We start from the raw sequence: 13,425 nt of genomic DNA on the forward strand, positions 1-13,425 counted from the left end.
TTTGTAAACTTCTCTTCAAAAGCGACGTTTATCTTTAACGATTGCATCCAATTAATTATGAATGACACAAAGTTAGAGAAAACAACATTCAATGATTGTCCGGATACAAGAGTGGAGTGTGAGTTGTAAGTTGTGTTCTTAAGTTCATTGCTATTTCGCTTGCGTAGCGGTGCAAACCTATCCGAACACATCTTCCTCTTGTAAGCTAGTTTTAATGATATCTTGTGTCTCGTGTGTACTGTTTTTTTTATAGTTATGCGGTGTTAAAAATTCTATCCTTCAAGTAATAATATAAATCCTCAAAATAATAATAACATATATGCCTTTCCTCTAATCTAGGAGAAATTTTAAAATACAATACAAATGCAAATGCTTATATAAACGCGCATATATTCATTCATATGAACGCATAAACACGTAACCTATCCTTATGGGCATCTCCGAAAGACCGAGTTGATATATCATCTTAAGTTTTTTACGAAGTCATTATAGGCGCCTCGTCATCGACGGTAACGTCTCTGTTCACTGAATGTGCATCGTCGAAAATCCTGAAATAAATTCAGAAATAATGCAAACGCGAGATTTTGAACCTAATTGACTGAGAATATCATAGTTTTTATAACCATCCAATCACAGATTGGTTCATTAGGAAAAATGTTTTGAAGGGGTTGTTTTGAGTGGTTTTGAAAGGGTTTGAAGGAATATTCCGTGTGGCGAGAGGGTTTAGAGAATCCTAAGCTAGGTCGGGGCAGACAAGAGAAGCGATGAAGTACGTGCTCCTCCAACGGTACACGAGCGCATTATATACCTCCCATCAATCCCGGAGATCACCTCCCAGCCGTCCGATCAACATCGAACGGCCACCAAAATCCCCATTTCAATCCTCCAACCCATTTAATCCCAGAAATACGCCACACTCAGCCCACTGCAACGGGGCCCCACGCGACGCCGGCCCCCACCCGTCAGTGAACCCACCCGCACCAACCCCGCGTGAACGCCGCGACGGACGCGCCCGCCATCACGTGCCCGGCGCGTGCGCAGGAGAGAGGAGAGGTGAGGAAAGGAAGGAAACCCTCGCGTCGTCTCCTCCGCTCCGAAACCCCCGACGCCAAGGAAACCCTCGCGAGCCCGCAGCCGCCTCCGCCCCCGCCCGCGCCGCCGCCCCGAATCCGGCCGGTGCTCGCCGCCCCGCCCCCCTCGCCGCTCCTTTCCCCGAGGTCAGCTCCCCCCGGCGGCGCGCGCCTCCGTGTTTTTTCAATTCTCTCCGCGCGTCCTGGCGGCTCATTTTTGGAGGGTTTAGCCCGGGTTTCTGGCGCGGGCCGCCTCGTCGGTCGCTTTACGCGTGTTCGCCGGAGGCGTGGCCGCCCGATCGGTGCCCGGCGCGGTGGATTCGGGGGCGGTTTCTCTCGTCTTGGTTTGAATTTGCGATGCGTGTTTTGGGGGGATTTGTGGTTCGCGGGGGCATGCGGCGGGTTCCATTTCGTAATGCACGAGCAGCGAATTGCTATTGCCTGGCACGTCGCTTGCATGCGCGCTTAGGTTCGTGGATTTGGGGCTAGGGTTTGGGGAATGGCTAAATTGACCGAGTGCTTGGCCTGATTCAGGGAGCAATGGGCGGCAGCAGCAGCAGCAGTGATTGAGGAGGAGTGAGATATGGCGGGAATGGCTGGGAAGGGGGACGATTCGGTTGCGCCCGTGAGGTCCAGCGACCGGCTGCGGCAGCGGACCAAGTACTACAGCCGGGGATACCTGTACTACTCGCCCAGCATGCGCAACAAGATGAAGTCCAACAAGAAGCGGACGGCTGCGTCGCAGATCGCCAAGAAGCTGCTTGGCAAGCCAGCCGCACGGGAACCTCCTGCCGATGTAAGCAACTTTGTGTGCTAGTTGTTTCAGATTTGCTTCTTTCTATCATTGAAAAACATTCTTACCTGGTATTTTTGAAGATGTCATCTGGGGTACCGTGTCTTACGATACATTATTTCGATCAGCTGTTATTTGCATGTTAATGATTGGAATTATTATCCATCCATCTGTTTATTTTAGCTGCAAGGAGTATCTTGGCTTCTATGGAGGCTTTGTTAGCATTATATCCCTGATTCTACGTTTTTACACTTCCCAGAATAAAATATGTCCATCAGTTAAATAGGAAACACAGACACTTTTCAAGCTGTTATTAGTAGGGACGTCTGGTTCATGTAACTTTGTTGTATGAAACACGAGCGATTGACCACTTCCTGAAAGCGATCTCCTGAACATTGTACCTGGAATGCCTTTATTTCTGTGTGGGATTGCTACATTATGCTCAGTACCCTGATTATAATAGCCCTCTTTATAGTCTATTGCAGCAAATTTGCGCCGTTCAACGCGGAAGCGAAGAATGTCTGTAACTCTGGAAGACTACGGCACAGATAGTTCCAGTATGGAAGATGATGACCTTATGGTGAGTTTCTAGAGTCCCACTGATGACTGTAATTTTGGAAGCCTCACTGTTACCCAACTGGCATCTCAAATTGCTGATTATTGTTTGATGAACCAGCTCACATTTTCCCTTTTATGTTTTCAGAGGCCCAGATATCGGTCTTCATCAAAGAGTAAAGGGGATGATCAAGTGTCGTCACGGCCGAAATGCAAGAAAATGTCTAACTCTAACTCCATTCCCCGTCGTGAAGGTTTAAGGCCTAGAAGGTCTCTGCGGGGACAAAGGCATCTTCCATACCAAGTTTCTGATGATGATCAGGAAAGTTCTGAAGAAGAACATGAACAAGATCAGAGGGAAAATGGCAATGAAGTCGAAGAGGATGGTGCCAATGAAGAGGAGATTGATGGAGGTGATGAAGCTGAAGAAGATGGAGGTGATGAAGCTGAAGAAGATGGAGATGATGAAGACGGCGAGGAAGAGCAAGAAGTTAGGAGGAGATATGATCTAAGGGACCGTGCAGAAGTTCGTAGACCCTCCCCACAGAAGGAAGGGAAGCACCGACCACAATCTCCCCGCAGAGTACTTGTACAAGGAATTGGTCCAAAGAACAGCAAGTATTTAAAAAAAGGTGGGTCACGCACGCATAAGCGCCCTCGTTTTTCAGTGCCAGATGATTCAGATGATTCTCTTCTCGTGGATGAGCCGGATGAAGGTCCATCCATGCCATGGATGCGTAGTGGGAGAGGCGGTATGCCACCATGGCTTATGGGTGGATTGGACATGCATAATTCAACAGCATGGGGTCTCAATGCTGGAGCATCTGGATGGGGTCATCAGGGTGATACTGGAGTCAGTACTTCATCACTTATGCCAGGGGCGCAAACTGCTGGCCCAAGTTCCAAGGGAGGAGCTGATATTCAGCCTCTGCAGATTGATGAGAGTGTAAGTTTTAATGATATTGGAGGTTTGTCTGAGTACATTGATGCTTTAAAGGAAATGGTATTCTTCCCTTTGCTGTATCCAGATTTTTTTGCAAACTATCACATAACTCCTCCTAGGGGAGTTCTTCTCTGTGGACCTCCTGGTACAGGGAAGACATTGATTGCCCGTGCATTAGCTTGTGCTGCCTCTAAAGCTGGCCAGAAGGTCAGCTTTTATATGCGGAAAGGAGCTGATGTTCTTAGTAAATGGGTTGGAGAGGCTGAAAGGCAGCTCAAGTTGCTTTTTGAGGAAGCTCAAAAGAATCAGCCGGCAATCATATTTTTTGATGAAATAGATGGCCTTGCCCCTGTGAGATCTAGCAAGCAAGAGCAGATTCACAATTCAATAGTCTCAACATTGCTTGCTCTGATGGACGGTCTTGATTCGCGTGGACAAGTTGTTTTGATTGGAGCAACCAATCGGATTGATGCCATTGATGGGGCATTGCGAAGACCTGGCCGTTTTGATCGCGAGTTCTATTTTCCTTTACCTGGCTATGAGGCACGAGCTGAAATATTGGATATTCATACACGGAAATGGAAGGAACCCCCTCCAAAGGAGCTAAAGATGGAGCTTGCTGCGAGCTGTGTTGGGTATTGTGGTGCTGATTTGAAAGCATTATGTACTGAAGCTGCTATCCGAGCTTTTAGGGAGAAATATCCTCAGGTTTACACAAGTGATGACAAGTTTGTCATTGATGTAGACTCGGTCAGGGTTGAGAGGAACCACTTCTTGGAAGCTATGTCTACAATAACTCCAGCTGCACATAGGGGAGCAATTGTGCATTCAAGGCCACTGTCACCGGTTATTGCTCCATGTTTGAAGAGACATCTTGAGAAGATAATGCAAAGGATTTCTGATACTTTTCCTTACCTTTCAGCATTGGATATTAGCAAATACTCTACCCTTTCATATGGATCTTCCATCCCTCTTGTTTATAGGCCTCGCCTTTTGATGTGTGGCGTTGAGGGTGTTGGACTGGTACGGGTTTCCCTTTTATATGGATATATTGTGAGTATGTTGTTTCTTTTTTCTTACTAATGTGGTTTAGCTTAGCAGGATCATGTTGGGCCAGCTGTTTTGCATGAGCTTGAAAAATTTCCTGTGCACTCCTTGGGGCTGCCATCTCTTCTCTCTGATCCAAGTGCAAAGACACCTGAAGAAGCTCTCGTGCATATTTTTGGGGAAGCAAGGAGAACAACACCGTCCATACTCTACTTGCCACAGTTCCATCTTTGGTGGGATACGGTTAGTACATGGAGTCCAAGCCATAACCTTTGGTACTATGAAATGATTCTTGAGTAAATGCTGGCTCAGTTATGTAGCTAATTATTTGATCTTTAACGTGACAGGCACATGAACAGCTTAGGGCAGTGTTATTGACTCTTTTGAATGAGTTGGCATCCAACCTTCCAGTATTGTTGCTAGGAACATCATCAGTGGCCTTTGATGACCTTGAAGAAGAGTGTGCTTCCATATTTTCTTCTCGTAATGTGTATGTTCCTGGAGGAATGTTAATTCTGTTTTGCCTGGTTATTTGACTTAGTTCCTGTCTTAGATACACACCATGTTGAACTTCTGTTTTCACTGGTTTAGACATATTACTGCTTGATTGTTCAGTTTTTTTAACTCTTTCGAGCTCTGTACATGCTTGAATGAGGTCCTCAGTATTACATCGTTATCCATTCACCAAAAAGCATGGAACAGTATCCTTAGCGTGGGCAAGGGAGTATGTTTACTAATAGGTCATTGACTGGAACAAGTTCTTTTCCTTTTTTGTTGGCATGCTTGCTAAGTTTAGGTTACTTTATAACACTTTATCGTCTGATCAAGTGTTGACTGCTTCATGTACCCTTCGCATGGGCAAGGGGTGTTCACTAATAGGCCCATTGACGGGAACAAGATTTGTTCGTTTGTTGACATGCTTGCTAAGTTCAGTTCACTGTGTATCACTTTATTGTTGGTCTAGTGTTGCATGCTTGACATCAGGTTCAGTGCATTTTCTCCTACTTGTCTTAATTTTTCACCAACAAAATCTTCTGTTTGATAGATATCAAGTGGATCGACCGAGTGATGATGATAGATCAAGATACTTCAGTATACTGTTCGAGTCACTGCTCTCACTTCAAATGGAAGATTCAAGAAGTAAGTCGAAAGAGCAAAAGTCTGTCGATCTTCCAAAAGCACCAAAGAAAGTAGATGGACCTAAGGTTTCTGAGCTGAAAGCTAAGGCAGAAGCTGAGCAACACGCTGTTCGTCGGATGAGAATGTGTCTCCGAGATATTTGTAACCGGTCTGCAATTTACTCCTTCACATTGTTGCATATATTTCTTGGTTTCGTTCGTCTGTTCCCAGTTTCAGCAATTAACTATTGTAGGCGATACTTAATACTTTAATACGTCTAACACTTCTGTTAGACAACATTGAAAAGTGGCCTGACCATTCTTTATCCAATCCCCAATTCATGCTTGTTCTGAATCCTGGGATCCGTATTGAGTTGATTCAAAGAGTGTTTAGCTAGCATGACCTTTGGTTAGCAGTTTTGTTCGAGATGAATAGTCAGTTGAAGTCATGTGGTGACATAAGAAGTTAAAAAGTTTGTGCGGTTCAGTACTGCTCCTGGTTCTAACATTATCTCCAGTAAAAGATGACTGGTTGATCGTAACTGGTGGCGGAAACTAAAAAATTAAGCTAATATATGATATATATAATCTCCCTTTTATGCTGCTGATGAGCTGAACATTGTGCTAACTGCAGAGTGAGCTAAGTTAGTATTAGGCTGTCAGCTGCTATGTTAAATTTTAAACTGAAGTAGGATGTTGTAGTAAGATGTAAATGCCTTTGAAGTGCATTTGAACTTTAAATAGCTGAAAACATGCCCTTTTCAGGCAATTTCTCATGCTTGAATTTTTTCAGTATACAAATTTTGAGACTTTATCTTCTGTTGCATATGCAAAAAGTCTCTAGTATCTTAGACATGATTTGTTCACTTGATATTTAAACCAGATGGAAATAATCAAGGTGCCGCTTCATCTTTTCAGCATTCTATACAACAAAAGGTTCAGTGCATTTCACTTCCCGGTATCAGAAGAGGAAGTACCTGACTATCGAACAATAGTTCACAACCCCATGGATATGGCTGCTGTCTTGCAGCGGGTGGACTCTGGGCAGTACTTCTCTCAGGCAGCATTTTTGAAGGATATTAATCTTATAGTCACTAATGCAAAGGTTTGAGTTTTTCTTTTGGGGCATTTAGTTTTCCACTCAGGTTACAATTGTTCTGATTATACTTCCATAGCTAGTACCTTGGAATTTAATAATAATCTTTATGATGATGGCGACTGATTTATTTCCACTCATGTTACATATGTTTTGGTCTACTTCCATAGCAAGTACTCCCTCTGTAAACTAATATAAGTAGTGATCTAAAACGTCTTATATTAGTTTACAGAGGTAGTATGCTACAATTCAATACTGATCTTTCTGATCATGGTAACTGAGAAAGTGACCTAACCTGCGTAACTACTGTAGCAATAGTTTGTTGTGATCTTTCTGAAGATGGCAACTAAAACAATGACCGAAGGTTTGAGACCATTGTTTGTATTGGCAAGTTTGGTGCTAAGTATTTTACTAATTCTGCAGACTTACAATGGTGATGATTACAATGGATCTAGGATCGTGAGTAGAGCATGTGAACTTCGAGACGTGGTATATTGTTTGTTCCACACTTATTGATGTATTTGATTGTTGACTAGACCTTTGTGTTTGTTTGTGTGACTAGTGCTTATATTTGGTCAGGTGCAAGGTATGTTGTCACAGATGGACCCATCATTGGTATCCTTTTGTGATAAAATTGCTGCACAAGGGGGACCACTGCAGGCTATGGATGATGAGGATAGCTCCATTCTTCAAGCGCCGCCTGTTGTTCAGTTAGTTTCTGTTACTAGAACAAGTGCAAGGCTTCGTAATGTACAACCAGAAGTTGCTCTGTCACGAAGTTATGAGGTGCTAAAGCGACACAAGAAAAGCACCGAAAACGATCATGGTAATCTTCTATACTTGACCTGACTGTTGGGTTTGCAATCTTGCATATCAAGTATGGTACAAAATAGATATATTGAACTGATCTTTGTTTCAGGCACCGCTGCCAAAGAATCAACAGCAAGAGATGAAAGGTCTCCTGGTGATGTAGATCTGTCAAAGCCAACTTCCCCAGAGGAGGCTCCAAAAGGATCACACCCAAATGGCCCTTCGAAAAAAGCTGACAAAGCGCCAGCTGAATCACCCCCAATACTACCTGGTTCTCCTCCCGACCCAATGGAGACTGACAATGGCGAAGACTCTGCCATGCCTACCAGCGATGACACGCTTGAACAGCTGGAGGGCGTGAAGCAGCGCTTCATGGAGCTGACCGTGGGCTACGGGGTGCCGCAGCTCGAGAGGCTTTACTCGCGGATAATGAGAGGCGCGATAGAGTTGACAGGTAAAGAAACCAACAAGGATCATAGACGGTTAGTTGTTAGGCATTTGTTGGCATTTGTTGAGAACAGCGACAATTTTTAACTCTAGCAGGAACAAGAGATTTTACTGGTTTTCCCTGTGTACATTCTGTTGTCTGTTGGAACAACAACCCTGAGGAGCTGTCCATGCCTCCTGATGTAGTGGTGTAACAACATTTTCTGAAATGCTCAGTGGCATTACAACAGTTTTGCATAGCTAGTTCTGTTGCCGTCTTCTGAGGATTTGACTTTCAGCACCGCCTTTGTTTGTTACTCCCTTTGTAGTGATCTAAACGCTTTTATATTTCTTTATGGAGGGAGTACTATATAACAGTCTCTCAATTTTTTTTATTGTGGTTTTAAATTATGAAACTGAGACAAAATTTGTACCGTGTCCCATTTGTGTTGCATACCAAAAGAGAGGCAAATGACCCAGTTTGCAGCCTCAACTATTACTTGAGCAAGGATGATCCATGCGACGATTACCTTTGTTCCAAATTATGTTCCGGAGCAGGCACCCCCGCCCGGGTTTAATTTAAATAAAAGAGAGTCGCTGATTTTAACTTTGAAGCTCATAGATTGGATAGAATGGGTACAACTCTTGGAGTGGGGACGCCATCTGTGATTGACGAACCCTCCGTCAAACCTTCATATCCTTGTCAACTGGAATAAAGTTGCCATTCTTCTCAAAAAATAATAATGTTGCCATTCCACTCAACTCCTGAACACAAGCATCAGGAAGATATGTTTTCGCACATGCTCGATGATCTCGCATAAGAAAAGAGGGTGATATTACCATTGCCGCTGCTGGCAGGGAGACAGTCAGACAGGAGGGTCAGGGAAGACTTGTCGAGAGGTTGACATCTATTTCACGTGCTTCGTTTGAGACATAAAAACTCGTCCCAAGCAGCTGTAGGCCATCTGCGGTCACATGTACCAAAAGTAGTGGAACTGTTTTGCTTACAAAGAAAAATAATTGTTCAACCAACATCAAGGGCGTTTGGTCTAGTGGTATGATTCTCGCTTTGGGTGCGAGAGGTCGCGAGTTCGATTCTCGCAACGCCCCCTTTTTTTTTTTTTGGTTTGGTTCCGTCATCGATTCAGACAAAAATGGAATGCATATACGGAGGCCTGCAGTTGGTCCTAATGCAATTTATTTCTTCACACGGTTAAATCAGATGCAGAGAGGCAGCTTCTCCCGCTACTGTCTTTTGACTGACTCTGGTTATGCTCATTCAGTTCATCAGTTCTGAAACTTCTGCTCGCTACTAATTACATGCACTTCCTGCTTCACCCCCAGGCTCTGCTTCGATTGTTGGGTTTTCTTCTTCACTTCCTGCTTCTCGATCTCTGGCGTTGTAATTTCGTTATGCTCAGCAATGAAAAGAGGGTTAGCTCGGATTGTAAAAAAATAATAATCTCTTATTGCAAGATACGTATTGTATATATTATCCAAAGTGTAGCAACTAAAGAGTACAGGGCGCTAACACAACCTAAGGTTAAAACTTAAAAGGATCACACCATGGAAGGAACAGCGTACAATGGAACGTCGAGACATACGCCACAACGACACACCGGTGACCAATTTGTGGCGACAATTGCTGCCGATTCTTTTTCAAGTCGTTATGCTTTCTTGCCTAATGCTGTGGGTTAGTTGGAATACTAGGAAGAACAACTTTTGAGGAAAAAAAAATACTTATCAAGAGGAAATCTTTTGAGTTTGTTTTCTCTGCGTGTATGTTGTTGATGTCGTGGGCAAGGATGTGCTGAACACTGATGTTAGCTTCGTGGCTCCAATGTCGTCGTCAACCTCATGAGGAGTTGTGATGATGTTGTTAAGTGCGTCCATGCTGCTCCCACCTGATTGCTTCATATCTCTGGTGTGTGCAAGTTGTTTTTTTGGGGTATGTACCTATTACTATATGGTGGTATACCAGACTTTCTCCCGAGGGCACTGTCAGGTTTTTGCCACATATTTCCAATTGCAAGCCCAAATTATGGGTTTCCTGACAATGCGTTGAACTCACTCTCTTGTTTCTTGAACTGATTTTCGTCATGCCCAATAATAAAAAGGGCTACCCCGGTTCAAGAAAAAACTATTATTGTAAAAGTGATATCAACCAAGTATATATAGCAAGTAAAGAGTACAAAGGGCTAGTACAACCCAAAGGTAAAACAAAAACGCTTACCATCATCCGGCGGATCGCAGCGCCCGCGTCCGCCACCTTCTCAGCACGACACACGTCCACGAACGCACTTTCGCAACAAAGTCTGTGCTTCTGAAACATATGCGATGTTACAATGATCTTACTCCCTTCGTTCGAAAATTAATGTCGCAAATTTAGTACTAGGTTAGTCCAAAATTAATACTAAAGCAGCGACACTTATTTTGGAATGAAGGGAGTATACCAGATGTTGTACAACAAACCTCTCTCACGGAATTGTTTTTGCAACAAGACGTTTGTTGCAGAAAAATTTCAACAAAACCTGAGTTGCAATTCTTTTTTCAACAAAATAATCGTTTTTGCAAAATAAAATAAAATTTCGCAACAAGACTTATGTTGCAAAATTAATTTTGCAATAAGACCTATGTTACAATGATGAAGACGCGACCGCTCAATGCGGCATATCCGATGGCTCATAACCCGAGATCAGCCATCGAACGCGTAGCACGTCACCTTATATACTAATCCTTTTATTGGACCAAAATCAGTATCGGCTGAACATAGCATGTGTGCACTTCTCAAAATTTCTTAGACTTTATAATTTGCTTTCCTATGTGATATTCTAGACAACGTGAAAAATCATTTCAGCACATGATTGCAAGACGAAATGAAAACCTATGTTCTTATTTTAGATACCAACATGATCCAGACATGAAGGAGAACTAAACAATTTTATGCATCGAGAAAACGGCAACCATGGAGCTATGAAACTTTTATGTACTCTGTTTAAATGATTATAATAAAAATAATTGTGTGCATGGTAGCGATACAAAGGTTCAACCAAGAAAATATACCCAAAAATCCAAAAAACACTGCGACATTAAAACCTAATGCAACCTTCGCAAAAAAAAAAAACAAAAAAACCTATAGTGTAACGACGAGGAACCAGAACCTTCTAACGAACGACGTACGATGGAGGGTGGACACGACGAGTGCGGACTGCAGCGGCGATTAGTTGGCATCACCGTCCTTGGGCAGAGTACACATCCACGCCGGCGGCAACATCCCTGTCTGCTCGTGCACCGTCGACAGAAGCGGCGGGAGCATCTTGTAGACCCCGGCCACCTGCTGCAGCGCGCTGCCGGCGGCAGCCTCTCCGCCCGCGTTCCCGGCGTCACCACCACCGTTACTCCAGATGCTGATCTTGGGCTGCATGCCATTGACTGCTCCGGCGTTGATGCGAGCCATCTCCGTGTACATGCCGGCGTCGATCATGAGGTAGTCTCTGAGAGCGTGGTAGTTGCCGCCGAGCGCCTGGAGCATGGACGCCACGTACTCTGTCTTGGCCTTGCCCACCAGAGCCACGGACTCTGCCTCCTTCTGCTTGGCGTAGAGCTTGGCGTCCTCGGCCATCTTCTGCTCGAAAAACTTGGCGTCGGCCTGCGCCTTGCGCGCCTCCGCCGTCCTCATCTGCTCGAACAGCGCCGCCTCAGCTGCCTTCTGCCTGCTGTAGAGCAGCGCGTTTGAGTCTTGAACCTACAATAGCATGCATGAGAATATATACAATATGAGATCGGTCATCTATGAGAATGTTATTAGAGCACATACAATATGGTATGGAAGATGGAACTATTGATAGTGTACCTGCGTCTCGTACTGCACGGTGGCCTTGCTGAGCTGTTCGGCCTTGAGCTTCTCAGTCTGTCGCATGGCGTTCTTAATCTCGACCTCCATCTGGAGCTCGGCCTCGCGGATGGCGACGGCCTTGGCCGCCTCAACCTCGGCCACCTTGGCCTGCTTGTCCCACCCGGCCTTCTTCATGGCGAGCTCGGCCTTGGCCGCGGCGATGTCCGCCTCCCTTGCATTCTCAAACACCTGCACCTCCGCCTTCACCTTGGCCTCCTCCTTGAGCCCCTGTCCCATCTGCCGCACCGACAGCACCTTGGTCTCGGCGTCCACCTTGGCGGCGTTCTGCTTGGTCAGCCCCTCCCTCTCCTTGGCGCCCACCTCTCCCTTCATCCGGGCCTCCGCCACGTCCACCTTGGCCTGGTTGGCCGCGTCCTGCTGCGTCTTCTGCCCGAGGTAGGAGAAGTACTCGTGCCCCGGCACGTCCACCAGCTGCTTCACGTTGGCGTTGTAGATGAAGAGCCCGAACTGCTTCAGCTCCAGCTGCACCATCTCGAACACCTTCTCCTTGAAGGTCTTGGTCCCCTTGAAGATCTCCTCCATGGTGAGCTCGGCGGCGAGCACGCGGGTCTCCCCCTCGATGACCCCCTTGACGAGGTTATGGATGTGGCTGGTGTTGCGATGCAGCGGGGCGATGAGCTTGGCGTAGAGCAGGAGCTGCGCCTCGAGCTCCTTCCTGTCGGCCTCGTCGTCGCCCGTGGCGGTGATCTTGGGGCCGATGGTGAAGACGGCGGGGAGGATGAAGGGCAGCTTCTCGGCGCTCATGGCGTGCACCTCGAACTCGTAGTTGACGGGCGAGATGCAGAACTTCTTGCATTGCTGCCCCACGAACACCCACGCCTTCTTGGCGAGCTTCACGTCCTTGATGCCCCAGCCGGTGATGGCCAGGTACTCCGACGCGTCGGCGACATGAAAGCTAGCCATGATCGATCTCTCTCCTCGTCGGGTTCGGCGGATCTCTATGATCTATCTATGACGAGAAGGCTAATCTATGGCTGATGGCTCGATCGATAGGCTACACGAGCTCTTTATATATATAACCCCTGGATAGGAAGGCGCTGTTGGCCTTGTCGTGATAGAGTCTGTTGGACACACGAATGAATACGTACAGCATTATCGCCTGTCCACGAGCGAGGCGCCTGACGAGTAATACGTACGTACGTTTATATGAACCTGACTGATGAAAACCAGGACTCGTACATGGCGCGGCTTCGTGGAAACGCGCGAGGGAACAGAAGAAGAGCGTTGTACCGGCACAACACGATAACGCGTCTGGCAGGAAGACCTCCTATTCGGCATTTTTATTAATGCAGTACAGACGTTGCCTTGTCATGGATAGGGATGGGAAATCAACAACATATCTGGTTCTGTTTCCGTATTACTGGGACATCGAATCTGGAAACCAGGAACCGATCGGCTGGGACATCGGGGACCGGCGCCTTCAGCACCGGTTAGGGGAACCCGCGCCTGCACAGCTCCTCCTCATGGACCCGGTCCATGTAGAATCCGTTGATCATTAAAAAATTGAAAAAAGTTCATAGAATTTCAAAATGTTCAAATTTTCGAAAAATGTTTAATAATTATAAAAAAAGTTCACCGGTTCTTGAAATATGTTCATGGATTTTCAAAAAGTTAACAGAATTCGATAACAATTCAGCAATTTTTAAAAAGA

The 13,425-nt window shown here is 45.7% G+C and overlaps 2 protein-coding genes and 1 non-coding gene across 4 annotated transcripts; 2 read left to right on the top strand and 1 right to left on the bottom strand.

Moving 5' to 3' along the window:
- The first annotated feature begins 1,031 nt into the window (after positions 1–1,031).
- Positions 1,032–8,122, top strand: LOC123399899 (ATPase family AAA domain-containing protein At1g05910). Of its 2 annotated transcripts, XM_045094284.1 has the most exons (12): positions 1,032–1,217; positions 1,605–1,866; positions 2,339–2,443; positions 2,567–4,384; positions 4,463–4,651; positions 4,756–4,898; positions 5,454–5,696; positions 6,445–6,631; positions 7,046–7,111; positions 7,202–7,448; positions 7,542–7,886; positions 7,976–8,122. In XM_045094284.1, exons 2-12 carry the CDS (start codon positions 1,654–1,656, stop codon positions 8,071–8,073), a joined length of 3,654 nt encoding a protein of 1,217 aa, XP_044950219.1. In that variant the 5' UTR covers positions 1,032–1,217; positions 1,605–1,653; the 3' UTR covers positions 8,074–8,122. The 2 variants fall into 2 exon arrangements, with proteins under 2 accessions (XP_044950219.1, XP_044950218.1); XM_045094283.1 differs by having other exon boundaries at positions 7,542–8,122.
- A 774-nt stretch (positions 8,123–8,896) lies between these two features.
- On the top strand, positions 8,897–8,968 carry TRNAP-UGG. The gene has a single exon. It is a non-coding gene; the product is annotated as a tRNA-Pro (tRNA).
- A 2,110-nt stretch (positions 8,969–11,078) lies between these two features.
- On the bottom strand, positions 11,079–12,784 carry LOC123400022 (flotillin-like protein 2). Its single transcript, XM_045094415.1, has 2 exons — positions 11,712–12,784; positions 11,079–11,603 (listed from the first exon to the last, which is right to left on the bottom strand). The coding sequence occupies exons 1-2, from the start codon at positions 12,675–12,677 to the stop codon at positions 11,079–11,081; spliced, it is 1,491 nt and encodes a 496-aa protein (XP_044950350.1). The 5' UTR covers positions 12,678–12,784.
- Positions 12,785–13,425: the final 641 nt, after the last annotated feature.

This window comes from Hordeum vulgare, chromosome 5H (assembly GCF_904849725.1).
Source record: "Hordeum vulgare subsp. vulgare chromosome 5H, MorexV3_pseudomolecules_assembly, whole genome shotgun sequence".
Classification (NCBI taxonomy): Eukaryota; Viridiplantae; Streptophyta; class Magnoliopsida; order Poales; family Poaceae; genus Hordeum; species Hordeum vulgare.

What these genes read in the sequence shown, in the direction of transcription:
- LOC123400022 (XM_045094415.1), bottom strand. Translation starts at nt 12,677, where the DNA reads ATGGCTAGCTTTCATGTCGCCGACGCGTCGGAGTACCTGGCCATCACC. An exon ending in CCGTGCAGTACGAGACGCAG is followed by an intron (nt 11,604 to 11,711) that starts GTACACTATCAA and finishes ATGCTATTGTAG; the next exon opens with GTTCAAGACTCAAACGCGCT.
- LOC123399899 (XM_045094284.1), top strand. Translation starts at nt 1,654, where the DNA reads ATGGCGGGAATGGCTGGGAAGGGGGACGATTCGGTTGCGCCCGTGAGG. An exon ending in TCCATCTTTGGTGGGATACG is followed by an intron (nt 4,652 to 4,755) that starts GTTAGTACATGG and finishes TTAACGTGACAG; the next exon opens with GCACATGAACAGCTTAGGGC. An exon ending in TTATAGTCACTAATGCAAAG is followed by an intron (nt 6,632 to 7,045) that starts GTTTGAGTTTTT and finishes CTAATTCTGCAG; the next exon opens with ACTTACAATGGTGATGATTA.